Below are 26,770 nucleotides of genomic sequence, written 5' to 3'. Positions count from 1 at the left end.
CAACCTGGTAGCTCAAGTGTTTCTTCTGCTGATTGATGATTTCCCCTGTCGCGCATTGGAATTTCTAATCCACTATCTCATTACCACCTCTAGAGCTCTAGTGTTAAAAAAAAATCCCCAAAACCTAATCTTGTTAATCAAAACTTTACCTGCTAACCACCCTGAAATTACTTTCCCATTATTAATCCGACGCAAGTCGATATACGACTTGTTACTTACCTTAATTCGATCTTAAATTTGGATATCCTCGCGTTGCACCTCTTGGTCTGAGTCTAAAGATGGATTGTTTCAGACTCTGGGTCTACGAATGTAACTAAATCGACGATATCGATTGTATAAAGACTATAATGTGTCCCCCCTTTTTCAATTTTCAACCTCCAATCTCTATCTTAACCAGCCTTTTCTAACCTCCCCCTATCTAGCCCCCCACTTAAGCCGAAAATTTACCTAAGTGCGATGGGTGCTAAACCTCTCGAGAGGAAACCGTAGAACCTGTTTCCAAGCTCTGCTCAAGTAAAAACGTTTCCTCAAAACGGTGGGTTTTCATTTATTCAATTTTACACTTATTTCCTAAAATGTAAAATGGAGTTTAACAATACCCGTTTGATCAAACAGAATTTCTGTAAATCTTCCTCCGTTGGCTCTGTACTGCTTTGATCACACTGCTGGCTGGTCACCTGTTCCAGTTAAGTCTCCCAGTGGTCAAGTTTCCCAATTCGCGGGGCAAATCTTCCAGCCAAGTCTCCCAGTGGTCCGCTGATATCAAAAGCTCTCTGAAAACCTTACACTTGGGCACCTGTAAAAGTTGCTGATTTGACCGAGACGATCGGTTTTTATTGGAAAACAGTTTTGGTATACTCTTTTAATCATTTTAAAGGTTTGATCCACCTAATCTGGAAGTCAAAGTCACTGTCCTTTTAATATTTTATGTTTTTTTTTCGTTTGTATTTCTAATCTTTTTTTTGGTTTTTTGTTTTGTTCTGTCTCTCTTTTTTGTTTTTCATTTCGTTTTTTCTCTTTTACCCTTTTTTTCTAACTGACACCCTTACTCGGTTAGCTAGGCCTCGTTTCGGAAAGCGCACCGGGTAATTTTTTCAAGTTTTCTTAAAAAGCTAACGCGAAACAACCAAAAGGTGAATACTATCCCGTTGAACCACTCCATCGGTCTTCTAGAATGGGCATGTAGCCCAGAGCGGTGTCAAGTGGGTTTGATCCCGTAGTCTTGACTTGATGTCGTAAAACACCCAGGTGCGCCATAAAAACACTATGTAAACAGTCGCCTACTTAAGTCACATATGAGGTTAATGAAAAATACGCCTTTGGCTCTTGTGTTTTTCTACCTCAAGCGGTTGGAGCCAATTCGGTTCACTTGCTACATGAGACTGAAACCCTTGTTACAGCTTAAAGGCCACAACCAAAGTACCCCCCCCCCCCTCCCACTCTAGAAAGTAAGAACGATCCCATACTTAAGTCTCAAAATACTAAAAAACACGAACGCCGTTAAAAACAGGGTCGGAACCTTACGTATGGTTACTTTTTTTTAGACAGTGCACCTTTGATCCATTTCAGATAGATCAATGCAAAATCTCTCCCTAACTCAACATAACAATACAAAACACACTCAAGAAAATTAAATTTGGCACTCACATAACGACAGGACCTCTGGAATCGAGTAACTAAACTATAAACCAACTCTAGAAGTGACGTGTAATTAAGTTTAACTCGAGAAGTTTGTAACGAATTAGTTTTAGCTCAAGAAATAAATTTTGGGTCTGGACCATTGGGAGACTCCGGTTTCCAGCTTTCCACCGAAGGTTCACTCTGGTCCACTCGAATTTCCCGCTGCTATTTTTGACTAGTTTCCCGCGATTGTAGTTGGAATCTTCTGATCTTGTTTTTCTGATATTTTCAGTTCTCGCGAGAAACTTGAGCATAGCATGCTCAATTCGAATTTTTGAAAAATTGCATTCCACCCCAAAATCAAGACAACGTTTTTCTCAAAGTCAAACTTCCAATTATGACCGACTGGCACACTAATGGTACTAAAGTTTTTCCGCAATTCGAAGTTGGTCTTACTTTTCTGTCAGTTGCCCTTGTGTCACGATTTCTTGAGTCACGATTTATCATAATCTTCGAACGTGGACGTACTGCGGAAAACCCTGTAACCAGTTCTTTCGATCACACTTCTCTTGTACTAAATGGGGTGCAACTTATAATAATAAATATAGTACCTGTATCTGTTGATTTCTGATGCAACCCACATTTAATTCTCTCGTTTTGTCAATAAAAATTTGTAAATCCCAAAATCTCTCTCTCCTTCGATAATTTGTAAATTCAAAAATCCAATTAGCGTTGGTATGGCCTTCTCCAGCCTCTGCACGGACCATCGCATGACGGAAGGGCCCATTCTAATTTAGTTCGGTCGCTAGCCTTTGAACAACAACTCGTTTTTGATCTTATTGCGTGCCCAATTCATCCTTTTAAGCTAAGACGGTTTAAAATAAAGTCAAAGATTTCATTTGTGCAACGATTAGTCGTTTTTTACGTTCTAGAGGAATGATACTTAAATTAGCAAGTTTGAAAGAAAAGGAAGAGTTATCATATCTAAATTAAAGCAATGGGAGAAATGCTTTTCAATCGGTCGTTCTTTTATTAAGTTTGTGAACGCGAAGCTCTAATTTACATCTGCGGCACGTGGTATCAGAGGGATTGTCTTATGTTCTGTATGCACTTAATGCAAAATGGCTCTTCGGGTAGTGTTTTTTACGAAATTCATGAAAAATTGGTCCCCGCAGAAAGTTGGCCTTGCAAATTCAAGTACGAGGTGGAGTTCCAGAAGCTCCTGCGTACACCAGTGCTGGTATAACAGATCATGTAATGGACATGGCACTGAGAAAGATAAGCAGATAACCTCATCGAGTGAAGCAGAAAAGGCTGGAGATGATGACGATAAAGATCATGCAAACGATAATCCAAGTTAGTAAAATTATCTGCCCAGGTCGTGTCTTACTTACCTCTCGTCAAAACAAAAAAATTAAACGGGTTTTCCAGTATCAAGAAAAACGGTGTCTAGTTTCGGCGAAGAGTGTGAAGAAAGTTTGTCTTTTCTGATGAGACTTAATTTTTAGGTGTCTCAAATATATAGATATTGCACTGATTTCGAGGCCAACTTGTGAATGAGTGTTTTTAAGAGTAACGCACATGGTGATTACTCTTTTATATGTCTTGCTAATTTTTGTTTTGTTTTTTTTTTAGGAAAAGTTCTTAAAATTTGTTCATGCTCAATTTTTGGTTTTTCGCGGTTTGACTTGTAATTTTTTTAAAAGTTCATTGAATTTCTATTGTTAAAAGGAAGGCAAACTCAACTATTGAACAGCAAAATTGTAAAGGTCACAAAAATGTGATTGACTTCTAATTTCGAAAATGGAAATTAATTATCAGATTTCCCGGCGAAATAAAAGTTTTACATATTGACCTAGTTTTTTCAAATTGGGTTAACTTTAACATAGAAGTGTCCATCATAGATTGTTCTAGAAGTTCATAGAGCTTTAAGGCCATCTATTTTCTTCTTCGAAATTCCGTACTCTTTTCCTTGCGTTCATTGTTCTTTTGCAACTGTCAGTTGGCTATGTTTAGTTTGTCCGACGTCCCATGGTTTTATTGAAAACGGGCTTTATATTAGAATTTATCCACCTGGTGTCGATGGTAGATTTCAGCTAAGTGATTACTTCAGCTAAAATTAAATCAACATACAACGAACTTTACTTTAATCACGCCACTGATTTTACAAGCAAGTTTGTGTGATAGTATGAACTCTGTTTTTCCAACCTAAGTCGCAAATATTGTTGCGACAAAATGTGTTCATTTTGAAAGTGTTCATTTTGATCAATAAGCAGCTTTTAAGTACAGCCAATGCTAAGGATATTAACACAGACTTTTATATTACAAATAACACTTTAGCTTCAAGGTATCATGGATCTAGCGTAGAGGCAGTGAAGGAGACCAGCAACAAATTAAGAGGGTTTGAATCTGGGCAGGTTCGGATATTTTTAATAAACTTTTTGGTATATTAGTTAAAATGCGTCCGCTCTATAAATTGAGGCATGTTAATTGGTAAGTTTATTTTTTTTTCGAATTGACTGGTACTGCTAATGCGTCATAAATGGCTTGCGTCATTTAGCAATTATGTACACTCATAATTGGCGTGCGTCACTTAAGTATTTCTGTAGACTCAAAGTTTTACTCATTCAATTTTCCCCAGTAGTGTTAACGGTCATATTTTGCTTGTGTATGTGAAGTGCAACTTTTCCTCTGTGTCAATATCATTATCAAGCAGCTTTTGCAGGACAATATTTTCACTAAATAAGTTGAATGCCAAAATTCAGTATTTACACAATCACTCTTCTGAATTCTTTCCCACTAGTTTTTCTTTTATTTGACGTTCAGTTTCAAAGCAGATTGGAATAATCTTCGCAAGCAGTTTGTGGCATCTGGAAATATCATTTTGTTTTTGGGACGCTCAAGATCCGTAGACAACTTGCTGGAGTCTTCAGTGTGGATTTTTTTCTAATATCTGCAATCTCTCTCTGGTCCTGGCATCTCTTCAGAGTAATCCACATGACCATAAAAAGTTCGCATCTCCGATAATATCGGCGTCAAGTAATTTCTCATTTGCAAATACCCATTTGTAGCTCTTGTCAATTAATATGTCACCATCTCGCATACCAATGATATTACAGTTTATTCGAGCTAATTTTATGTATCTTTCGAATGCGCGTTTTTTGTCCGACGTCCCATGGTGTTATTGAAAACGGGGGTTCCAAAGTGTTTTATGTAAGAATTTTTTCACCTAGTGTCGATGGTAGAATTAACCTAAGTTATTTTTTCAGGTGTCTAAAATAAGCGAATTTGAAGCAGGAGGAAGAACTTGATGTATGTTTTTGTTCCATACGATGTATTGTAATTGATTCTTAGCTAATCGGATGGTTTTAAAGCCAATCATAGAACTCTTCTTACACTTGCGAGAGCAAGTGTCTTTTAATCGGGGACTAGACTTTTTCCCCCCGCGAACAATTTTTACACAATTTTTCAAAAAAATGAAGTTGCTTTATTAGTTTTCCCACTTGGCTTAGAGGTAAAGCTGATGGCTTGTACCCTAGAGTCGAGGGTTCGAGTCCTGGGAGGACAGTTTTTTTACAGGATGTATGGGTTTTGGGGATGTAGATAAGGTTGAGTCTGCAGCAAACTTCTAAAAATGACCACTGGCACTGTATCTTGAGACGCACTCAACATTCTGGAGGCTCACTCACATGACGACGACGCACGATAAGGACATCGATCTTGAGTCCGGGAGTACGTGTCAGTCGGTGATATTCGGAAATTTGACCTTGATTTTGGGGGAAACCCGTTTTCGAATTGACCATGTTATGCTCAAGTTTATTGCGGCAACTGAAATAAGAATCAAGATTATCAGAAGACTCGAATTAGAATTGCGGCAAAGTTGATAAAAAAAATTGTGCACGAGTGAAATTGCTTCTAGCAGTTTTGCTTAAATCGTCAATTGGAGTAGAGCTGTCTTGTTTCCGAAAGAAAACATCACGAATTCATACCAGAGTGTCATCGCTGGACAAAAGAGAACCTTGATTTGTCAGGTAGACGAGTGAAGCTGCCCAATGACCCAAACAATAAAAGTACTGGAGTCAAAACAATTTACTTAAAACCTCCAGAGTCATTTTATTGTCTAGAGTCATGTCAATATGTGAGTATTGAATTTATTTTTTGGGTGTATTTTACACGATGATCTTGAGACAAGGCGGGTTTTCAGTTGATCCATCTGAAATAGATCATAGGTCCACTGTCATATGAAAATTATTGGTATACTTGAATTTCGAACCCTGTTTCTAACGGGGTTCGCGTGTTTTAGATAATTAGAGACCTAGCCATGGGGACGCTCTAATTTCTAGAGTGGAGGAGGGGTATTTTATTTGTGGCCTTTAAGCTGTAACACAATTTTGTAGTCCATGTCTTAAGCAAACAATTGGCCCCGACAAAAGAGGTACAAAAGCACAGGAGATAGTGTCCCTGACCCTTGAGCCAATAGTTTGAGGGCCTATTTTTCTTAACCTCATATGTGACATAAGAGGACGACTGTTACATTCGGGTCGACAAAATCATTACCAATTAAGGCTATCGGCCAAACCGCGCAAATTAATTTGTTATATGCAAAAATAAGGTGCTCATGGCTAGGTCTCAGTATCCCCAGACCACGCGGTCACTCCTAAAAACAGGACTATTACTTAATTATCATATTTTTATTGTTTTTGTTCAGAAGATAAAAATCAACAGATCAATTGGAGATGGATCGAACCTTTTCCTCTACTCCCAGCTTCTTATATTGAAAAATGAATTTAAATTCAGTTCAAGGCATTCCGGGAAGCTAAAATTTGTTAAAATTCAGTATTGAGTCTTTTAACTAGACACTTCCGAATTCTCGAATCCGATCGAAGAGCTGTCTTCCTGTAATCACGAAGAAGGGTAGCAGACCTTACCAATAGCCCTGCGAAATCTCAGGAATTGTTCGGTAACGATTTTTGCTGTACAATCGTTACAACTTAGGGAATATCAAGAAGCAAACTTTTCCTTATCGTGGTGTAAAGTCCGCCAAGATCGGTAAAACTGGCAAAAAATTCTCTTTCCTAGAGAATCTGGAGAGAGAATTGAATAATCTAACCGCAAAGTCATATCCTGTGAAAGTGTGCGGCGTTTTCAACATTCATGTGCCGAGAAACAATCTTACAGCGAAATTTCTAGTTATAGTTGAAACTTGTGGTTTCGATCAGCTTATTAGAGAACTTATTAGATTTGGTACTCAAAGTGAAACCTTGCTCGATCACATTTTTTTTACTTGAAGTGGGAATGTAATAAACACCTCGGTTAACACTTATCAAACATGCTCACATACTCATTCAATTTTGCTCATATTCGGCAGTGGAAAGAAGCATGAAATAATCACGTTTTACTTTTCTGGAATAATCCCTTGTTGAATCAACCACACAGAGATTGAAAAATTGAATCTCCTTTTGACAGAGAACCTGAGTTCCAATTGAAACCTGTATCAAATTCGTTCAAAGTATTTCATGATTTTACTCAAGAATTCTGAAAAATTTGCACCACCTGTGAAACCAAGTAACTCTCTTAACAGTCAAAATGATAATAAAGCCAAAATGTCCTTGGGTTTCAATTATGTCAAAAATCCTTTGTTCAAAAAAAGTCGAGCTCATCAAATATGGTCGCAAAACCAAAATAACCAAGCAGCGAGAGATCGTTTTTAAATGATTTCAAGTAAATTTGAAATAGATGTCGATGTCCGTATTTGTAAGGTGACTAGTACCATCCTAGGGAATCGGGAAAGAGAATTGAATAATCTAACCGCAAAATCATACCTTGTGAAAGTGTGCGGCGTTTTCAACATTGATATGCCGAGAAACAATCTCACAGAGAAATTTCTTAGTTATAGTTGAAACTTGTTGAAAACGGGAATAGAGTATACACCTCGCTAAACACTTATCAAACATGCTCAGATACACATTCAATTTTGCTCATATTTTCGGAAGCAGAAATAAGCATGAAAGTATCACGTTTTAATTTTCTTGATACATCCCTTGTTGAATCAACCACACAGAAAGTGAAAAAAATTGAATATCCTTTTGACAGAGCAGCTGAAATCTAACTGAAATCTGTATCAAATTCGTTCAAAGTATTTCATGACTTTACTCAAGAATTCTGAAAAATTGGCACCACCTGTGAAATCAAGTAATTCTCTTAACATTCGAAATGATGAATAAGCCAAAATTTCCTTGCGTTTCAATTTATGTCAAAAAAAACATGTTCAAAAAAGTCGAACTCATCAAATATGGTCGCGAAACCAAAAAAAAAACAAGCAGCGAGAGATCAATTTAAAATGTTTTCAAGTAAAATTGAAAGAGATGTCCGTAAGTGTAAGCAAGGTGACTATTACCATAGTAGTCTTAACTTATGTTCAGGTGCAAATTAGCAATTGAACTAGAAGTAATCATTAAGAAAAAAACAGAGCATTTGCTCAATACTAAAGACTAATGATGAAACCACTTCTTCCGTGGACAAGATGGCGTCAGAGCTCAATGAATTTTTTGCCAATATGGGATAAAATTGCTAAAATACCGAGCGTAAGTGGTTTTCATATGAAAATCCATCAGAAGTTGATATGATTGGAATGGGAAAAAAAATATATCAAAATTGGAAAACAAGGAGTTATCAGATACCGATAAAATAACCAACATAGTTGTCAAAGCAAGTACATATTCAGTGGCACAGGTACTGACTGTTTTGAATAATAAATCGTTTAAGTGGTGAATTCCTGAAATGCTAAAAGAAGCGGTTATTCTACCATTCTAGCGAAAGGCCCAAATTGGACGTAAGTAACTATAGATCCATTGCTCTTTTAATAGCATGGAGTAAGATATGTGAACAGTGCATTCACATCAAAGTAATAGTTTTCTCAACTCGAGTTTGCTGATTTACGTCAACCATTTCGAGTTTTGGGGAAAATATAGCCCAATTCATGCAATAAGTGAAGTACACGAAAGAGTAAGACTTCTTGAAAAAGTGTGCCATTTTCAAAACTTTTTCTTGATCTAAGAAAAATCTTTCGATAACCTGGATCACTCGGTTCTTTAAAAGTTCGTAATGTAAGCTACCGTCACATCGAAAGCAAGTTATACAGATAGGAAAGTGTTAATCAAGCTGGCTTGAATTCGAATGTTGAGTTCCTGAATGCCTGAATTCAGTTCCTGAATTCCTGAATGTTGAATTCTTGAAAGCTTGCTTTTTCCGATCCAATTAATTATCTTCCGAAATTATGTTCAAATTGCGAAAGGCGTTGTTCTTTTTATTCCGACTAGCGAAAATCGTTGCTGATTTTATTTTGACTAAGGAAGCCGTTGTTGTAATTTTCCCTCTTTTCAGTATCCGCGAAATTTGAAATGGCACGTGTCATGCACGCCTACTTCGAAATAAAAAAAATTGTTTCCTCACTCCAAATGGACCCTTCCCAATCCGTTCAATTGTACGATTCACATCGTTAATCCTTCGAAAAAACCATCTTCTCAAAAATTTGTTTCTGCCATGCATTTCAGGCCATTCTGGTCGAATGTAGCTCTTTCCGCATATTGGTTATCCAACCACTGTGTAAGGTTGATTTCCATCGCTTTGTCATAATCTTCGCACTTGGACGTATTGCGAAAAACCCTGTAACCAGTTCTTTCGATCACACTTCTCTTGTACTAAATGGGGTGCAACTTTTAATAATAAATATAGTACCTGTATCTGTTGATTTCTGATTTAACCCTCATTTAATTCTCTCGTTTTGTCAATAAAAATTTGTAAATCCCAAAATCTCTCTCCTTCAATAATTTGTAATTTCAAAAATCCAATTAGCGTTGGTATGGCCTTCTCCAGCTTCTGCACGGACCATCGCATGACGGAAGGGCCCATTCTAATTTAGTTCGGTCGCTAGCCTTTGAACAACAACTCGTTTTTGATCTTATTGCGTGCACAATTCATCCTTTAAAGCTAAGACGGTTTAAAATAAAGTCAAAGATTTCATATGTGAAACGATTAGTCATTGTGTACGTTCTAGAGGAATGATACTTAAATTAGCAAGTTTGAAAGAAAAGGAAGTTATCATACCTAAAATAAAGCAATCAGAGAAATGCTTTTCAATCGGTCGTTCTTTTATAAAGTTTGTGAACGCGAAGCTCTAATTTACATCTGCGGCACGTGGTATCGTCTTTCCGCGAAATTTGAAATGGCACGTGTCATGCACGCCTACTTCGAAATAAAAAAAATTGTTTCCTCACTCCAAATGGACCCTTCCCAATCCGTTCAATTGTACGATTCACATCGTTAATCCTTCGAAAAAACCATCTTCTCAAAAATTTGTTTCTGCCATGCATTTCAGGCCATTCTGGTCGAATGTAGCTCTTTCCGCATATTGGTTATCCAACCACTGTGTAAGGTTGATTTCCATCGCTTTGTCATAATCTTCGCACTTGGACGTATTGCGAAAAACCCTGTAACCAGTTCTTTCGATCACACTTCTCTTGTACTAAATGGGGTGCAACTTTTAATAATAAATATAGTACCTGTATCTGTTGATTTCTGATTTAACCCTCATTTAATTCTCTCGTTTTGTCAATAAAAATTTGTAAATCCCAAAATCTCTCTCCTTCAATAATTTGTAATTTCAAAAATCCAATTAGCGTTGGTATGGCCTTCTCCAGCTTCTGCACGGACCATCGCATGACGGAAGGGCCCATTCTAATTTAGTTCGGTCGCTAGCCTTTGAACAACAACTCGTTTTTGATCTTATTGCGTGCACAATTCATCCTTTAAAGCTAAGACGGTTTAAAATAAAGTCAAAGATTTCATATGTGAAACGATTAGTCATTGTGTACGTTCTAGAGGAATGATACTTAAATTAGCAAGTTTGAAAGAAAAGGAAGTTATCATACCTAAAATAAAGCAATCAGAGAAATGCTTTTCAATCGGTCGTTCTTTTATAAAGTTTGTGAACGCGAAGCTCTAATTTACATCTGCGGCACGTGGTATCAGAGGGATCGTCTTTTGTTCTGTATGCACTTAATGCAAAATGGCTCTTCGGGTAGTGTTTTTTACGAAATTCATGAAAAATTAGTCCCCGCAGAAAGTTGGCCTTGCAAATTCAAGTACGAGGTGGAGTTCCAGAAGCTCCTGCGTACGCCAGTGCTGTTATAACACAGCAACACTACGGGCTTAAACCAAACACTCCACTAAGTAATATCTGCACAACACCAAAAATCTTTAATCTCTCATGGGAAAACAAAACTTTTTTTGTTAAGATGAAAAGATCTTAACGAAACCCGCACTCACGCCCGAAGCGATATGGAATAAAGACATAAACAGTGAGGACGAATTGAGTGTAGTGTACAAAAATAACTACCTTCCAGAGCCATGATTTGAACCAGCGGGACCATCAAAGCAAGCGGACCAAGATAGGACATCCGGAAAGAGCGAAGCAACCACTCCTAGCCACTCTGGGACGCCAAAGAACCAGGTAACACTCGCGGACACAGACGATGACGATGAGCTTGATCGGGCCCTGATGAAGAAATTCCCGCTTGCTGGTGTGGACTCCTCCCCGTGGAGCAAGTGGGGACGCACGAAACATGTTCAAAAAAGTCGAACTCATCAAATATGGTCGCGAAACCAAAAAAAAACAAGCAGCGAGAGATCAATTTAAAATGTTTTCAAGTAAAATTGAAAGAGATGTCCGTAAGTGTAAGGTGACTATTACCATAGTAATCTTAACTTATGTTCAGGTGCAAATTAGCAATTGAACTAGAAGTAATCATTAAGAAAAAAAACAGAGCATTTGCTCAATACTAAAGACTAATGATGAAACCACATCTTCCGTGGACAAGATGGCGTCAGAGCTCAATGAATTTTTTGCCAATATGGGATAAAATTGCTAAAATACCGAGCGTAAGTGGTTTTCATATGAAAATCCATCAGAAGTTGATATGATTGGAATGGGAAAAAAATATATCAAAATTGGAAAACAAGGAGTTATCAGATACCGATAAAATAACCAACATAGTTGTCAAAGCAAGTACATATTCAGTGGCGCAGGTACTGACTTTTTTGAATAATAAATCGTTTAAGTGGTGAATTCCTGAAATGCTAAAAGAAGCGGTTATTCTACCATTCTAGCGAAAGGCCCAAATTGGACGTAAGTAACTATAGATCCATTGCTCTTTTAATAGCATGGAGTAAGATATGTGAACAGTGCATTCACATCAAAGTAATAGTTTTCTCAACTCGAGTTTGCTGATTTACGTCAACCATTTCGAGTTTTGGGGAAAATATAGCCCAATTCATGCAATAAGTGAAGTACACGAAAGAGTAAGACTTCTTGAAAAAGTGTGCCATTTTCAAAACTTTTTCTTGATCTAAGAAAAATCTTTCGATAACCTGGATCACTCGGTTCTTTAAAAGTTCGTAATGTAAGCTACCGTCACATCGAAAGCAAGTTATACAGATAGGAAAGTGTTAATCAAGCTGGCTTGAATTCGAATGTTGAGTTCCTGAATGCCTGAATTCAGTTCCTGAATTCCTGAATGTTGAATTCTTGAAAGCTTGCTTTTTCCGATCCAATTAATTATCTTCCGAAATTATGTTCAAATTGCGAAAGGCGTTGTTCTTTTTATTCCGACTAGCGAAAATCGTTGCTGATTTTATTTTGACTAAGGAAGCCGTTGTTGTAATTTTCCCTCTTTTCAGTATCCGCGAAATTTGAAATGGCACGTGTCATGCACGCCTACTTCGAAATAAAAAAAATTGTTTCCTCACTCCAAATGGACCCTTCCCAATCCGTTCAATTGTACGATTCACATCGTTAATCCTTCGAAAAAACCATCTTCTCAAAAATTTGTTTCTGCCATGCATTTCAGGCCATTCTGGTCGAATGTAGCTCTTTCCGCATATTGGTTATCCAACCACTGTGTAAGGTTGATTTCCATCGCTTTGTCATAATCTTCGCACTTGGACGTATTGCGAAAAACCCTGTAACCAGTTCTTTCGATCACACTTCTCTTGTACTAAATGGGGTGCAACTTTTAATAATAAATATAGTACCTGTATCTGTTGATTTCTGATTTAACCCTCATTTAATTCTCTCGTTTTGTCAATAAAAATTTGTAAATCCCAAAATCTCTCTCCTTCAATAATTTGTAATTTCAAAAATCCAATTAGCGTTGGTATGGCCTTCTCCAGCTTCTGCACGGACCATCGCATGACGGAAGGGCCCATTCTAATTTAGTTCGGTCGCTAGCCTTTGAACAACAACTCGTTTTTGATCTTATTGCGTGCACAATTCATCCTTTTAAGCTAAGACGGTTTAAAATAAAGTCAAATATTTCATATGTGAAACGATTAGTCATTGTGTACGTTCTAGAGGAATGATACTTAAATTAGCAAGTTTGAAAGAAAGGAAGTTATCATACCTAAAATAAAGCAATCAGAGAAATGCTTTTCAATCGGTCGTTCTTTTATTAAGTTTGTGAACGCGAAGCTCTAATTTACATCTGCGGCACGTGGTATCAGAGGGATCGTCTTTTGTTCTTTATGCACTTAATGCAAAATGGCTCTTCGGGTAGTGTTTTTTACGAAATTCATGAAAAATTAGTCCCCGCAGAAAGTTGGCCTTGCAAATTCAAGTACGAGGTGGAGTTCCAGAAGCTCCTGCGTACGCCAGTGCTGTTATAACACAGCAACACTACGGGCTTAAACCAAACACTCCACTAATTAATATCTGCACAACACCAAAAATCTTTAATCTCTCATGGGAAAACAAAACTTTTTTTGTTAAGATGAAAAGATCTTAACGAAACCCGCACTCACGCCCGAAGCGATATGGAATAAAGACATAAACAGTGAGGACGAATTGAGTGTAGTGTACAAAAATAACTACCTTCCAGAGCCATGATTTGAACCAGCGGGACCATCAAAGCAAGCGGACCAAGATAGGACATCCGGAAAGAGCGAAGCAACCACTCCTAGCCACTCTGGGACGCCAAAGAACCAGGTAACACTCGCGGACACAGACGATGACGATGAGCTTGATCGGGCCCTGATGAAGAAATTCCCGCTTGCTGGTGTGGACTCCTCCCCGTGGAGCAAGTGGGGACGCACGATTCATTCTGTGCGGCAAAGATTCACACAGGGGCACCGGAAAAAGGAACTTATGGAAACTGGAAACGGAATCCGAAGCAACCTCCCGAATGCCAACGGAGTGGAAAAGGCCCAGCCGACCCTTTCACATCTCACAACAATCGAAGGCTTTGGCCTCCCCAGACCACGGAAGGTGCGGATCAAAGGTGCCGAAGAAAGACCGGGTTTTTCTCTGCCGGACCAGGTAAACCAGCCCACCTGTTCTAGTAATGGCTGGAGACGTGGAAGAAAACCCAGGACCGTACGAATGTGGGATGTGTCAAAAGAGAGTCAGTGGATGCAGCATCAAATGCACATGGTGTATGAAATGGATACACCAGGTATGCAGCGAAATGACACGTGGCCAAATCCGACAGATCGCAGGAAAGGAACGCTAGGCTTTCGAGTGTAGAAAGTGCAGGGAACCCAGTAAAACGACGGGAACAATAGTTCCTGGGACACCTGACGAAACTGTCCCCCCGAGCTCTGAGGTTCCAGATAGAGCAAAGAGATCTCACAGAGTCCACAGGGGGAAGCGAAGACACCCGACAGAAGACACCCTTCCGTCCGAGAAAGAAGACATGGAAGCACTGGATGAGCTGAGAGGATCGGCGCCAGGCAAGGACGGGGTCCGCATGGTATACATTCGCAACGCATACTGGAAATGGAGGGAGAAAGTCATCCACCTGGTGATGAGAATGTTCACGACCAGAGCAGACCTGTGGGAAGAGTCTCTAAAGAAAGGCCAAATAGTACCATTGCACAAAAAAGGGAACATGAATGACGCCAACAATTTCCGAGGTGTGTGCCTGCTCTCAATGGCTAGTAGAATTCTAGCAAGAGTGATCGCAAACCGCCTGAGAACATGGAGTGAAGAACTTCAGGTATGGGACGAAAACCAAAGCGGGTTTCGACCAGGCAGGTCCACGGCAGATGCAAGCCAGATCTTCATAAGGATAAGAGAGGACGTGGAAGATCTCAGGAGACGGAGGATAAAAGCCGGAATCTCAGTAGAAGCCAACACAGGCCCAGAAGCCAGAGTTTTAGACCTAACAAAAGCTTATCCGCGGGTCAGCAAACCGGTCCTGTGGGCGGTCTTAAGGCGCTACGCGATGGAAGGCCCGTTTCTGGACACACTGATGGATTTGCATGACGCCACAACATATAGTATAAAGGGCAGAGAGGGCGACAGCGAAGAATGGACCCCCGAAAGAGGGTTAAGAGAAGGTTGCCCATCTTCGCCTTCATTGCTTAACATATACCACCAAGTGGTAATGCGGCAAGCTGAGAAAGCCAGACTAGACAGAGCCGAGGAGAAAGTTACAAACGTCGGGATAGCGTGGACGTGGATGCCAGGAAACCGCTTCCCAGGAAAAAACATGGTAGAAACGCACAACATTGAAACCCAAACCGCAAGAATATCATTGTCCCTGTTCGCAGACGACACTAACCCCATCGGCGAGAAGGAAGAAATAGAGTCTGGAACAGCAACAATAAAAGAAGTTATGAAGAACTTCGAGGAGAAAAACAACGAAGAGAAAGAAGAGAAACTTGAATTCGGAAAGGACGGAGCAGGTGGCATCAGAATGCTAGGAGTGTGGATCGGGGCGAAAGAAGACATTAAGAACAGAAAAAGACGAGCAGGAGGACTGTGGGCAAAGGTCAAGCGCCGGCTGACAAAGAGCAGGCTGTCGAAAAGAATCCAGGCTAGAGTTGTACAATGCTGCGTAGAAAGCGGCTTATTGTTTGACGCCAACGTAAGGACCTGGAAAAACTCGGAGTTACAGTCTTTGCAAAGTTGGATTGACCGGTGCTATAGGCACGTCTGGAGCTCAAAGTCGAATCCGCCATTAATTGAAATGCAAGAAAAAGGAGTGAATATGCAGGACATCAGAAACCAACTGAACATCAAGACGATCCGATGGAAAATGAAGGAAGAACTCTAAAACGAATAGGACATGTAATGAGAATGGACGACAAAAGATTAACTAAAGCAGCTTGTCTAGGGTGGCTAAACGATCTGCAAACCCTACCGAAATGTCCGGGAAAAAAAGACAAAACACTACTCTACTGGCGGAAGCTCATCAGAGAAGCGGGAATGGATGTGAACGAGATAGACAAACTGACTCAGGACAGAAAAGTATGGAGGCGAGCGGTGAAAGCACGAATGGAGCACCTGAATAAATGGGAAAGGTCAAATGCTAAAAGACAAAACGGTGAAACGACAGAAAGGAACTCCTATACCCCCCAAGCAACATCGAACACGTGAGATATGTGAGAGGGATTTCAAAAACCAGGGCGGCCTGAGAATCCATATCAAAAAGATGCACAAAGAGGCGAGGGTGACTTTTGCATGCAACAACTGCGGAGCTATCTTCAAATCTGAAAACTCGGTAAAAAACCACAAGAAGACATGCGAGGGAGACAGGAACAATGAAGATGGAACCAAGACATGTGGCAGATGCGACAGAACCCTACAGGCCCGAAACATGGCACGCCACAAAAGACAGAACTGCAAGGGAAACCGGGTACCAGAACAAGAAGCAAATGAACAACACCATCAACCCCGCGTATACAAACAGAAATGGACTATATGTCCGAGATGTAACGAGAGGAAATCCGCGTCAAACTTAGCAAGGCACCTAAGGTTATGCACCACGTCCATGGTCAGGGGAGAGGACATACCCTTTGAACCAGGAGGGTGAAAATCTACATAGACATAGATGAAGAAATTCCCAATAGATTCGCACCTTCCACTTAAAAACATACCTTATGACTTACAAAAAACTAAACGATCTTTTCTCGCCGATAACCTGCAAAAGGATATCGCAGACATAAGAACAAGAAAACCCATACGTTGGCTTACAAAACAAGAAAAACAAAAGCTAGAAAGAGCCCCACTGGGTTTTCTAAAAGATCTTTTTTAAAGGACCCCAGAACACAGTAGACCCAAAATTAATTACTCCCCGCACACTGCGTGGGTTCGGGAAGATGGAAAGCAACCGAGAGTAATAAGACACGACGGACTAGCTTTCGTACCGGACCCTAGAATATACCGAAAATGTAGACCGGCGCAACTAAATGATTTCGTTGCATACAAACATTTACCAAGAGCTAAACCCCGTATTTCAGCTGCAGGAGTTGACCCGAAGAAACCAACTGGTTCAAGTGGCCCACTGAAAACAACCGCTAATCAAACCGCCAGGGAACAAGAGAAAACGACGCAGAAACCATCGACATCCTTAAGCCGCGAACGTAAGCTACCCAAGAACATTGCGGAGATAATCCGACAAACGCTAATTCGAAGAACATTAGGGCCACAGCGCATGCATAAAACGACATCCACTGCTTCGAAAAAACCACCTCAATTTTCCAAACAAAAATCAACGCCCTTAAGAATCTCAAGTCGCAAAGGAAAGGGCAGCCCGAAAAAGTGTTACGCAGAGACAACACACACATTCAATTCGAATGCGCCACGTCAATTTCGCTATCATCGGATGATTCGATCGTCCAGGACAAAACACAATCACCACAGAAGCCCCCAGCCAAAAGAGTTGACAGGAAAAACACGCCGCCACAAGAAACCCCTAACCGAAGATCCACGAGGACGAGGACAAGCGCGCTCGCAATTAAATTTGGAAATTTGATCCCGATCAGTAACATTGATAATGCCAACACCGCGGTTTGTAACATATCAATACAACCCCTACAGACAGCAGAAAAAGACACAACCCCACAGGCAACAAGTATCACTCACGAATTGTCAACAGACATTTAACGCATCGAAATAAGCACAAACCAGGGAACACCAGAAAAATGAGAATTGAGGAAACCATCGACTTTCCAAACAAACATGGTTACGAATCCATACGCAAGACAAACGATCCGGAAGATAACATGTTAAACACAACAAGAACAACCACACGACCCGAATCGCCATAATCCCCTACGCAAAGAGAATTTAGCTCACGATACGTAATCGACCGACCAGCGGGAACCTCTTCTTCAACAGATAAATCCCTAATCGACAGCTTCACCGACGCAATGAACATCCTCAAGTCAATTTCGCCGACAAAAAATTCCATGACATTTCAAAGAGAATGTGAAAAACAAAACCGTACTAAACACGGGCTCAAACGAATAAAGGCGAATACAGAGACAATTCAAACGACAATTGAAGAGGATAACCAAAAAAACCCCCCAAACCAAAAATCCAACGAACAAAGAGGACAAACCAGGGAAGAAAGATAACATCTGATGACTACATCATATAGAAAAAAGAAGGGGGAATGTTATCCGTACGGATATACTAGGTATCCAATAGAACTCATTACAACTAAAACAAGTAACATAGATTGATTATAGTTCGAATACTTCACCATACGTACTTATGTAAACGTAATCATATAGATGTCTGATCTAATCAAGTAACTATTAACCTAACGCCATATTCAATAGTTATTTATGAGTCTCTGTCGCTCTCATGATTTCGAGGTCAGATTCGAATCAGACATTAACTTACCGATTGAAGTTAAGTTGCTAACATAATCTTCTTGTTTCTAAACTCTATTCACACAGCATATGTCTCACGTCGTATCTTACCGATATACGCAGAATCCGTGGATATAACAGATTTTTTGAAACTTTCTCTGTGTTATCTATGTAGCATGTACTATATCCGCTCCGTGAAAGAGCCTTCTGGGATGCCTGGTTAGAATTGATACTGCACGCCTGGTCTTTGTAGAAACCTTGAATATGCAGTGGCTGGTATTGGAGTCGATCCCTAGCTTTGTTAAGTTTCTTTCTATTGATTTTAATTTCAGGCGTAATTTAGTCTTGATTTTTAGACAGCTGTTTTGCTTGTGTGTAAGAAAAAGAAAAACGGTTAAAATCTTTTTATAAATCTTTTATTTACAAATTTAGCTGTGGTCAGATTGTTGTGCAACTAGATCGGTAACGGATAAGTTAAGATCATTTATCCACGAGGGAAAGGACCAACATACGAACTGTACAGCTCATAGGGGAGAACCGTTGTTGTGCACCTGCTCAAGAGTACATGCAATATTTTTGGTTATTTTCTTTCCTTCATTTTTTCTGACCACGTTAGAAATTAGGTGGAAGTAACTACCTCAAAGAAAGATGGTTGTGGTATCATATCAAAAAAATAGCAAGAGTGGTATCATTATTAAAGCCCAATTGGCCGAAACTCAAAATTTTTGTCTAAAAAAACTGGGCTTGGCTCGTTTTCAGCAGGAAAGTGAGTAGATAAGCTTTACGAAACCACTCGCCATAATTTTTTTGAAGTATATTTTTGTTTTGTTTAGATAGCAACAAGCTTTTCTTGAAAAATAAGCTCCCGCTCCCATGACCATTCCAAAAAATTTTTTTGCGTGTATTTTCATTCATTACTGTGACAAGAGAGTTCTGTGCTGCTACGCTGATTTGTTTTAATTTCTGTCGCAAACAAAATTGTGGCCAGAATTATCGGTCCTATTGGTCATTTTCACACCAGCGTTCGCAATGCAGTTGTTTCATCTTATGTATAAGTTTAATGAACGTAGTAAAGACTCTTATATAGGTCTTACTAATTTTTTTTGTTCCGGAAAAAGTCTTAAAATATTGATGCACTTAGTAATACGGCACTTTTTGAGTTCAATTGAAATTCATCTGCTGAAAGTGTCCTAAATAGGACTCTCCAAATACGAACGTGCAAATCGAGCAAAAATTCGTGAACGATTTTTAATTTCGAAAGTGGGACTTAATTTTTAGATTTCCAGCGGAATAAAAACTTTATCTGTTGATCCAGTTTTCTCAAGTTGGGTTAAAGCTATCAAAAAAGCGCCAATGATAAATCTTTCTAGAAATTCAAAGAGCTTGAAGGGAATCTTTTTTTTTCGTTTGGAGATTTTTACTGTTTCTACCTTTTTCTGATTGAGTTTTGTTGGGCTATTAATGACTAGAAACAGGGGCGGATCTAGGATTTTTTCGAGGGAGGGGCGGGGCGGATTTTCAAAAAAATTTCGACAATTTTGACGACCTTTTTTTTTAGGTCGACCCAATTGATTATCCGAGCTATTCTAAAGCACTAAAAAGTCCCTGTTTTGGCCATATATTCTGCGCCGCAGGCAAATTTATGAAAAAACAGGTCCAAAAAAAAGCCGCTTTTTGGCACTTTTTGAAAAATTTTGACAGAAAAATCGCGTTTTTTTGGCGCGCGCTCCCCCTCAAAGTTAGTATATATTGGGCTCTTTTTCCTTTTCCCCCCACCTGCAAATTTTTACATGTAAATTTGTTGACTACATTGTCCGATTGCTATGAAAATTTACATACAGACTAATAAGGCCACGACAAACGTATTTGGTCTTCATACTCAACCTCGTAAAACTACTCGTTACACTAATATATTGAAGGTCGTGTTAGGGGGGGGGGGAGTGACAAAGAGCCATATATTGGCGCCGAAGGCGCTTAGAAAAATTTTAGGGTCGGTCGGCAAAAAATGAATTTCTTATAAAGTATCGAAGGGGGGACCCTTTGGGTCAGCAGGGGGTTAAATCCGCCCCTGACTAGAAACATGACTGGAGAACGAATATGAAAAAATGACCCTTGACAGTTATTGTCGTGGTAATGTTTTGTCAATCAAGGTTTTTATATGTGCGCGCGATTTTGCGCTTTGTCTATTCGGATAATACGAATTTTTAAGCAGATTTTCTGTTTAGATACCAAGCGATCCTTTAAAACGGATAAAGGACGACTAAATAATCCACCTCCTGCTGAGCATCAGTCGAAAGTTGATGCTTCGCTTCCCAGAGAACAAGAGTTTGGGACTACGCTGGAAGAATTTGGCTTTCACTTTGATGACAAGGGTGTTCTGAGAGACGGAAATGGAGATGGATTTGTATTCAATGTCAGTAAGAATACTTTCTACAATGAGAGGCGATATGAAGCAATGGCAAATGCAATGATAGAGGAAGTCTACAACAAACTACAGGAGGATTGTGGACTAGAAAAGATATACATTCCTGAAGGTAAAGATAGATATAACCCTGTTCCACGAGTTCATATCTTTTCAGGCTAAGTCGCACGTGTGACGGCACCGCTGGTTACAAAAACTGACGATTGATCTCATTGGCGCTTTTCCAAAGTCTGCTTGAACCGGTTACTAAAAGGTACCTATCAGAACTTGCTTTGAAGATCCGAAAAGTTTTTAAATGCAATTTCGTGCCTCGCAACTTCTAGTGACATTTTTTCTCGACTTCTCGGCGCTTAGTAAATTGTCTCCGATCTGATTTGACGCCTGCAGTTTAACTCTCGACTTGTTTTGGCTCTTTTCCAGTAGCCCATCCTTCTCGCAAAAATACAAAATATAATTGCTGAAAAATTGTTCCTTCGGCATTATGCATGTGAAATGTCGCAATCTGTTCACTTGTTCATGCTGCCCCGTTTTATTATTGTTTAGAACATCAAAAGCAATTTTAAATAGAATTCTCGAAAAAGTCGTTTTAAGTGAGTTTCGAAAAAATCAAAGGAAGGACTGGAAAAGAGCTAATGTTTTTCTCAAATTGATTTCCAATCTTTGATAGATATTGAAGATCGATATTTTCACTTGCGAACTTCGTAAGGTAGTGTTATAGTACGCCTATTCTGTTTTTCTAACCTAAGTCGCAAGTGCTCGTAACATTTTTGGGGCACCTTTACAGCGTTTTGATAGCATGTGCTTTGACATTCGATTCATAATTAATTTACAAAGTTGATGCAGTTCTCATTTTTCAAATGAACCGATAAAAGCTATTTGCTTTAATTATCAATACAAAAATAAAATTTCCATTTCAAAAATTTTCCAACTCATTATCTCGCAAAATTTTTGTATTGCTTAATTTTTACATGTTTTGGTTTTTTGCGGTCGCAGGTTTGAAGCCGATAAGTTTTTCTAATTCGAGGCTTATTTCTAATTTGTCACTTTATAAAGCTGCTTTTTTGTGTTCTCGCAAGTGTTTGTAAAGCGCAGCTTCGCCTCTGTGCAAATTTTTTCCTCACATCAAAAAGGTGCCATGCTGTTTTATGTTTGATTACCAAATAATGCGGCACTCTATTTAGATTTTGTAAGAAAATTTGATGTACATTCCTAAGGTAAAGATCGATTTAACCCTGTTCCAGGTGGTCTTCTCTTTTCAGAATAATTCGCACATTTAGGTGTTTTTTCTGTGTTCAGTTTATAGATGTGGTATATGCTGGTGATGTTAGATGCGTTAAGTGAGAGTGAGTAGCTGAAAAACTCGTTTGTTGGAAAAAAAATCATCATTGTTCAGATGTAAATAGATAGAAGGGATCAATTGTGCAATCTCCCCTCCCCGTAATGACCAATTGAGCTATCTCCCCCCAAGCAAAAACGGTAAAACGTTCCAAAAAGACGTCAGTAAACGCAAGTAGATGGTTGATGTGTCCATAGCACGCAATCCAAATACCGGCTGAAGTTCTTTTTATTTGAGTATCGAGAAAAATTTTAAGAAAAAAATTTAAATGAAACATCGCATCTCATCGAGGAAAGCAAGTTGCCAGGGTTGGTACTCTAGCCTTGTATCTGAATACTAAAAAATGTTCTCCACGGCGCCTTAAAAATGTACGCTATAGTTTTTTTCATTTAGGACAGAAAAAATCGCCTTATGTGCCTCATTCTTGTTGATTTTTTTTTTCACTGTGAATTTAATTTTTGAGAGCGATATTGTAAGTTTTGGCAATCCACATACGTTGGAGAATCTGGTTCATGATTTTATATCACTAAAACTACTTTCAAGTGGTTATAAACAAGTCTCAAGTACCTATTGAGCTATCTCCACCCCCACGCGATAATGGTGGAGGGGATTGAGATTGCTCAATTGATCCGATAGAAGTCCAGTAACTTTAGTTGAAATTGAGTTTTAGTCAGCGCGCTTTGTAGCTTGAATGCAAAATAGGTTCAGTCGTACTATTTTTGTGTACTACTTTCAAGATAAACCAGCGCTAAAGAACAACCGATGCTGGTGATCAATGATTCGATTTCAATGGATAGAATCTAATTGGTCTCATAAATGTGTTACTAGACGATAGAAACAAAATCAGAATGTACTTTGCATGATGTGTGGGGGATTTAAAAAACTGATTTCTATAATTTTATCATGATTTATTCTCATAATTTTCTTCATGGTTTATTATTTTTGTAATTTTATTCATGGTTTTTTTAATATACGCTTTTGTGCGCGAAGTGCAACTGCCCCTCTGTTTCAGTTTTTCTGCCACCAATAATTGTTCAAGCAGACTCATATTTTGGATTAATTGTGTTGGACAGGTTGAACAAGAAAAATTTATTTCTCTGGTATAGATTAACATCGTATAAATTTGAACAAAATTTATACATATTGCACTAGAGAGGACAGTTCACAAATCCATGAGGATCACTTGCTTTGCTGCCCTTATCTTAAGTCAGCAACCTGGCGGATCAAATTTTATTTAAAATTTTAAAATAAAGTTCAATTTCATCAGAACATTGTTACTAACGAATTTATAATAAAAGTTAATAAGTCTTTTAATTAAATTAAGCCTAGGGCAGAAACCTAAAAATTCTGAGTGAATTTCAAGAAGATTACCAAATTGGGCGTAGTTTCTCTCTCCAGGGAGCCCTTTAAGCTCATTTTTGAGAAATTTTGAAAATCCGTAGAGCATCCATAAGATGGTATAGGGACAGGGGTTTAACTATACTAATATCCATTAGACCAAGACCAATTTGATAGATCCCTCTTTGACTTACTGAAAAATAAGACGGGTCAGGTCTTCATTATTTAAATTATTAAGATCTCTTATTGAATGAGCTACAGTTTGGATTTCAGAAAGAGAAAATAAACAATTGTTTAGAGGTATAACATTTTTCTCTTTCAAAGCGTAAAAAAGTTATGCACCACGATAACTCAAAGATGAGCGTTTCAGTTTAATCTTAAAAGTAAGAATTTTATTAAGCTTTTGGTAGCTCTTCTCGTGGGGTATGGCGAATCTTCCAATATGAAATGGCTATTCAAGAACTTTCGCTGTGCAGGCCCGCAATTGATCGTAAAGCACACTTGAGCAGTTCATAAATATATACTTTGTTTATTATATAGTATTAAAGTATAGGTATTAAGTTTGAGACATAATTCAACAGTATATGATTAGGAACATAATGTCTCTTTTTTGAAATTATACCGCACTGCTTTCTCCATGTGGTTCTTACAAAGTATTTGGGTCAAAAGCATCAACTTTCAGTCTATGTGGACGCTCAAATACTTGCATGAGTTAGAAATCTTAGGATCGCTCGATTTTATTTCTAGAGTTGAACTGGAATCACTTTTGGATGCAATATCACTTGATGAAATTTGTCCAAGTTTAGTGAAAGTTAATAACGTTAAACCAAATGCTGACAGCACTAAGATAATTATTAAAACCTTCTATGAAGCAGTTGATACCTGTAATATTCGTTTTGTTCGCAAAAAGAAAAACTTCACAACTAGTACATGCTTTTGGAAGATCGTTGAAATAGATCAGAAAAAGCAAAGGCCCGAGAATGGAACCTTGTGGAACGCCACATTCATCTTTTAGCCAGCTTGAGTGACAGCTTTCTATTTGTACCATGTGCTTTCAATGTTCCAGACAGCTTACAAACAATTACCACCTACATTCCGTACATTTCTAGCTTTTTGAATAAAACCGAGTGATCCAGGGTATCGAACGCTTCTTTTAGATTTAGAAAAACTTGAAATTGGTTTAATTTTTTTCTTAGGTCCCACTCTTTCCGTTACTTCAGCTATTGCATCAATTGTGCTTTGTTTTCTCCGGAAACCGAATTGGTTAACGTAAATAAGCGATTTTGATTCGATAAATCTATTAACTTGTACATGCAGCGTTAAAATATCTACATGCAACGTACTTAAAGAATGGCAGAATAACCGCTTCTTTAGCATTTTAGGAAACCCACCACTTTTGAGCGATGTATTAATCAGAACGATCAGTTGTGGCACAACTGAATATGAACTTGCCTTGACTACTAGATTATTTATTTAATCCGTACATGATGATGACTTATTTTTCAAGTTTGAGATTATTTGAGCCAATTCCGGTATATCAACTTCAGATAAACGCTTTAAAAATTTTGGTTCATTAACTATATGACAACCATTTACAGTTGGTATTTTAACAGCTAATGAAGCGCCCACATTTGCAGAAAAAAACATTGAGTTCGGACGCTATCTCGTCCACGGAAGTGTTTTCACCATTAGCTTTTAGTTTTCCGCAGGTGGTATTTGTTTCTGATATTTGTTATTGATTTCTTTTAGTTCATTTAATAATTTGTACCTAGAGTCACGTAAACATAACTTGAACTTAGTATAATGATAGTCTTTCTTACATTTACGAGCAACTCTTTCAATTTTACTTCTTCAAATCGAAATCTCGCTGCTTGGTTATTTGGGTTTTGCGACGATGTTCGATGAGGTTGGTTTCACTTTGATGTGAGCTTTTTGATATAACTTGAAAACCACGAGCATTTAGGCTTTATTACTACAGAGCAGTCTTTTGGTTTGACAAGTGGTGCAAATTTTTCAAGAATTGTTGAAGAGTTAATATTCCGAAACACTTTGAACGAATCTGATACAGATTTGTTATCGAATTCAGTTTTTTTGAGCTTCTCTTGAAAGGAAATTAAATTTTTCAATTTGTATGGTTAATTTTAAAAATGATGCATCACGAAAATCTAAACTTGATTAATTGGAGCTTCTCTCCATTGCCGAAATTGTGAGTAAAATTGGACAACGATCTGAGCATTTTTGATTAATTTTCACTGAGGTTTTAACTGCATTCACGTTTCTGGTAAAAATGTGATCAAGCAAGGTATCACTTTGACTACCAAATCTAGTAGCTTCTCTTATAAGCTGGTCCAAACCACTAGATTCAATTATATCTAGATATTTCGCTGAAAGAGATATTTTTCATGAAGTCAATGTTGAAATCGCCGCACATTATCACGGGATATGACTTTGAGGCTAGATTATTCAATTCTCTCTCCAGGTTCTCAAGGAAAATGAACTTATCAGATCTTGGCGGATTATACGTCACGATAAGAAGAAAGATTGTTTCTTGATATTTCAACAAAATTTTGATGCATTCGTCCAAGTTGGATTATTTTTCATCTATATTTTCACTTTGTTTATGCATTGTACCATTTCGTTTGCATTTTTGGTGATCTGGATCATGGCTGCTGAATTACTGGTTGTTACAGCGACATCGTTTTCTTCACGTAATTTTTTCAACTGTACTTCGTATTTGCTCAGCCTCTCGTGAATAAATACTGGTCTATGGTTATTGGGATTCACAAAATTCTTAAGTAATCTCTTCCTGGTCGAAATGCGGTCTTTTTGTTCGTTATATAAGAACTTCACCACTATCTCTGGTGGGTTTGCGAAAGTACCTCGTCCGAGTGGATGACAAGCCTTCAAATGACGCGCTTCGACACTTACTTGTAGAACGTTTTTAATGAACGCTAGTGTATCTTGCAAGTATGAACCATGTTGGCCCAATGGCAGGTTTTGGAAAATCAGACTATCCTTGGATTCATATTATTCCAGTTGATTACCCTTGATGTGGGTTTGACTCATCTCAGATTCGAGTTGCTTGATACGTTCATCTTCCATCATACTTTCTCCAATAACATCCGAAATTACCTGTTTTGTTGATGCGTCAAGACAGTTGTTTGCATTGATCGCCAGTAAAGCTTTGTTCATTTTGGGGTTCAATTCCATTAGCAATCTCTGAAACTATTTAATAAGTTTATCAAATAACAATGGTATAGTCAGAGGTTGAACAACAGAGGCTGAACAGTGGTCTATTATAAAAACCTTCAAGTTCTCAATTTAATTGCATCAAATGTGTATTCCGCTGTCAAATACGAAATTTCTATTTGTATTTTGCAAGTAATGAGAATTTAGCA

General features: G+C 38.5%; 2 protein-coding genes across 5 annotated transcripts in view; one reads left to right on the top strand and one right to left on the bottom strand.

Annotated features, from left to right (window-relative positions):
* LOC134852147 (serine/arginine-rich splicing factor 1A-like) overlaps nucleotides 1-26,610 on the bottom strand; it is a 232,731-nt gene extending 206,121 nt beyond the window's left edge. For both annotated transcript variants that reach the window (XR_010164278.1, XM_063868446.1), the window contains exon 1: nucleotides 26,601-26,610. The gene's annotated coding sequence lies outside the window, so the exon portion shown is untranslated. The remainder of the gene's footprint in view (nucleotides 1-26,600) is intronic.
* LOC134852146 (cotranscriptional regulator ARB2A homolog) overlaps nucleotides 1,271-26,770 on the top strand; it is a 36,921-nt gene continuing 11,421 nt past the window's right edge. Inside the window, exons 1-3 of one of the 3 annotated variants that reach the window (XM_063868445.1) lie at nucleotides 1,271-1,672; nucleotides 5,590-5,758; nucleotides 20,502-20,810. In XM_063868445.1, coding sequence (XP_063724515.1) covers nucleotides 5,749-5,758; nucleotides 20,502-20,810 — 319 coding nt within the window. In that variant the 5' untranslated portion in view covers nucleotides 1,271-1,672; nucleotides 5,590-5,748. The other 2 variants (XM_063868442.1, XM_063868444.1) reach the window with 2 other exon arrangements.

Source organism: Symsagittifera roscoffensis, chromosome 7 (assembly GCF_963678635.1).
Source record: "Symsagittifera roscoffensis chromosome 7, txSymRosc1.1, whole genome shotgun sequence".
Taxonomy (NCBI): Eukaryota; Metazoa; Xenacoelomorpha; order Acoela; family Convolutidae; genus Symsagittifera; species Symsagittifera roscoffensis.
The sequence above is the reverse complement of the archived record's forward strand: the minus strand, read 5'-3'. Positions and strand labels throughout refer to the sequence as shown.